Source organism: Amphimedon queenslandica, unplaced genomic scaffold (genome assembly GCF_000090795.2).
Source record: "Amphimedon queenslandica unplaced genomic scaffold, v1.1 AMPQUscaffold_12049, whole genome shotgun sequence".
NCBI lineage: Eukaryota > Metazoa > Porifera > Demospongiae > Haplosclerida > Niphatidae > Amphimedon > Amphimedon queenslandica.
The window spans coordinates 6,168-9,976 of NW_003547712.1; the positions used below are offsets into that span (position 1 = coordinate 6,168).

At 33.7% G+C, this 3,809-nt stretch overlaps 1 protein-coding gene across 1 annotated transcript; it reads right to left on the reverse strand.

Annotated features, from left to right (window-relative positions):
* Positions 1-948: 948 nt before the first annotated feature.
* LOC105315002 (uncharacterized) lies at positions 949-3,740 on the reverse strand. Its single transcript, XM_020004670.1, has 11 exons — positions 3,678-3,740; positions 2,955-3,626; positions 2,856-2,903; positions 2,692-2,760; positions 2,596-2,643; positions 2,472-2,522; positions 2,102-2,240; positions 1,851-2,051; positions 1,740-1,810; positions 1,368-1,472; positions 949-1,086 (listed from the first exon to the last, which is right to left on the reverse strand). Exons 4-11 carry the CDS (start codon positions 2,743-2,745, stop codon positions 964-966), a joined length of 792 nt encoding a protein of 263 aa, XP_019860229.1. The 5' UTR covers positions 2,746-2,760; positions 2,856-2,903; positions 2,955-3,626; positions 3,678-3,740; the 3' UTR covers positions 949-963.
* Positions 3,741-3,809: the final 69 nt, after the last annotated feature.

Sequence of the window (3,809 nt, forward strand, 5' to 3'; positions counted from 1 at the left end):
CCTCTGAGAGACTCATTTTCTTCTTAAGCTACAAATAAGTATAACCGTTTTAAAGAGCTTAAAATTTCCTATGGAATGAGCTATCTTGCATATTGATACAATGAAGCTTGAGTGTTTACGAACGATAAAGTGTTTCAAAAACAGGCGACTTTGTGTACCTCTAACTGGTTGCAAAATGGCTTTTTGGAGATAAAAACCTTGCTACAGGTAGCTCTAAAAATTCTATGTGGAATAGGCTATATATCAAAAGCAAGCGCTATCCTGGAGCAGCACAAATTTCCTTTGAAATCCTGCCAGAGCAACTTCACCAATGGAGGAGATGGGAAATCAATCAAAACACTCATGGTTGTCACGTGGTAACCCAGCCCGCATTTCCTGTTGCTACGCCCCGTTTCCAATCCCTTTCATTTACTCTATTATCTATGGTGGCACAGAAGAGTCTGGTGACACTGCTACAGAATTTGTGGCACTAAGCACAGGATTGAGCATCCCAATCAGATTGCAGTACTCACGTGGAAGTAACTTTGTCACGTGACCTATTCAAAATGGCTGCAAGTATGACTGACAAACCTGCTGTAGATACGATAAATGCTAGCAAAGGAACAGAAGCTAACTGTAGAGGAAGTAAGAGAAGAATTCTCGTGTTAAACTTGGCTGAAAAGTATACGGATTTTCTGTTTTCACTCCCGCATATATTGTCCCTGAATTAACTAGAACTTTGATAGATTTCTTCTTACCTTTTACTACTGCTGCTCTATTCATTCAAGGAGGCTTACTTGTCAAGAAAAGCCTCAAAAAGAAAGTTATCATGTGACAGAATTTTTTAATAACTTTAATAACTACTAATTATTGCATTCCTTTCTGCAACAAATTCTGCGGCAGTGTCACCAGACTCTTCTGCGCCACCCCCGCGCAACGAAGAGGTGGGGCCAGACTAAGGGCTCTAGGACACTCTCCCTAATATTATGTACTCTTGATAGAACTTACCCTATCAAGATCAAAGGACTGGTTCATAACATCACATTCATAATTATATTTAACCAAGCGGCATCTTTCAATAGGAATATAAGGAGCTAATTTCATTAACTGAGAAACAAATGATGGGGAAATGAAATAAACATAAAGGGAAAATAATAGAAATACCGTATAGCTAGAATCTTTATAGCCCAAAATTTTTGCAAATTTCATAATTTATTCAAAATTTGCGAAAATAAAATCTGCAAAAATCAATTTAAAATGGCTTAACACGGCCAAAAGGCAAAAAATCATGAAAATTAAAACCACAAAATAGATTTTTGAATGAATCTGTGAAATTTTTGGGCCATGAAAATTTCTCGTTATACGGTAGATCAATTTAAATAATAAACCTTATAAGCTTTGTTCAGTACTGAGGGTAGTAATTCATCTTTATGTACATTGAGTGTTGAATCCATTAATTCACCAGTAACAGGATGATTAGAATATAATGAGAACTACAAATCAAAAGTGCATGTATGCAAAGTTGCAAACAGATCATAGTAGTGTTTTAATTGTACTATTTGTATGGCTGGTTAAATGTGCAGATAAAAATTTTTGAAATATTCCATATATTGCAATTTGATCATTCATTGCAAAGCAATGAACAGTATCCTAGCTATAGCTTCTGATAAAATTTTAGCATGATTATGCACAAACTCCACAAACTTGACTTCTCCACAAATACATGCATATTTGGATGCATACATTAATGTGTGTCTCACTTTTACTATACACATTTCTTCATTTTCCTGTTCCTTTTCTTTTTGTCTCTTGTACTCAACCTCTTTCAAATCTATTCAAATATCAATGGTGACACACATCAATAATAAAACCTTTGATATTTTTTATAATCTTCTCATTGTGTTCTTTTTCGGCAATCAGTTCCATGTTCATGAATGTTATTCTTTCCCGTAATTTCTCTATTATTCGTTTATTATCTACTAATGGCTGATAGTCTGGTCTTGTCATTGCTTTAAGATAAAACTTGCAGTCATCAATTTCAAAAGACATTCCCCTTCTCAATTTGCCAGCAGCTTTAATTAATTGATATAATTATTATTATAATTAATAAAACTACTCTAACCTGAATCAGTATTACTAGAAAGTGATCTCAAATACTCAATCTTCATTTTTGATAATTTGCCTGATGATTCTTCATTTTCTTTTTGTGTCTCATTAAATTGAGACCTCAATACAGTCAACTCTTCATGAAGTGGTTCCTCCTATTAATAATTATTATAATTAATACAAACTAGTGAGATATACCGTATAGCTGGTTTATTTCGTGTGGAATTAATTTTCGTGCAGGCTCAAATCCACTAAAATTAATTCCACTAAATTTTATTAAAACCAATTAAATATTAACAAAAATTTAGCAAGGCACTAAAATTAATTCTAATGAAAATTTAAGCAGCAAAAATTTGAGGCCACGAAATAAACCAGCTATACGGTACCTCAACTTCTTTAATTGATTGAGTATCACTTTGAACAAACAATGATTCCTCCTAATAATAAAAATATAATTAAATTTATCTAAACTAATGATCAATGCAAAGAATGCAAGATTAAACTTCTAACCTCAGTTACTTGAGCCATTGATATTTCTTGTTTCAGTTCAATTGCTTCCTATAGAAAAATTAAGATTACATTATACACAGTCTGGTAGTGACATACCTCCTCTCTGCTACTGATAGTATCTCTTAGTTTATATTCAGCTTCTTCGAGCATAATATAAGAAATAACCTGTACATACAATTAACACATTACAATCAACTGAACACATTGCTACATTGTACAGGTACTATAGTAACTAAGAATGCATGATTATATTAACTGACCTCAGGCTCAGTGTGTTGCAGTAAGTCTTGATCCTGTTCTTTTAGTTCCTATACAATACAATATTCATAAAACAATTTTCAACTATTCATATTATGTACCTTTTGTCTAACGTCCTGTCTCCTCCATAATGTTATGTTACCAATAGTCAGTTTCTTTAATCCTAGCTTGTCCCATTAGTACATGAATATTCTCTATCATCCTCAATACAGTAAATCCAACATCATGGAAAGGAAAGGAGCAAGTGACAGATATTGAATTGCTTCGTTTTATATAGTCAATCTTTAGCAATTTACCAGACACTTTTGCAAGGAGCTCCAAGATATCCTTCAATACATGTTCCTCTGGCTTCCAGTCGAAGATAAAAGTAACTGTTTCACATTCAAGATGAGGGATCGAAGCGAATCTTTCCTTTAAACAAAGACTAATGGAGAGTGACTTGCAGAATTCCTCTAACTCTGTTCTATAAGTCTTAATGTGCTCCTCAGCCTCACTGACTTTCATCTCATCCACTACACTACGAAGAAGTGCGATATTAGTCAGTGAACACTCATTTTGAATTAGATGCAATACACTAGAAATATCACGACACTTCTTAACTTTTCTACTAAGAACAGTGCCACAACAAGAAAGAAACTCTTTAATATCTTTCAGAGAGCAGCACTTCTGCTTAATAATCTTGCCAACGTTGTAAAACAGGCTTCCATAAGACATTCTTATTGAGGTAAACTTCTCAAGTAAGCCTTCTGGTACAGGAACTTGTAATTTATCAACTACAAAAGATATGTGCACTATTACTTAGCTAGTTTGTAAAAGGTGTATACCTTGAGGTGATAAAGGTTGTGAAGATGAATTACTAGCAACTGCTGCATCAGAAGGAGATGTGCCTATGAAATGAAAATAAATGTAGCAATTTATTTTGTTGATATGTTCCAGATTATGCATTACTTGGTATC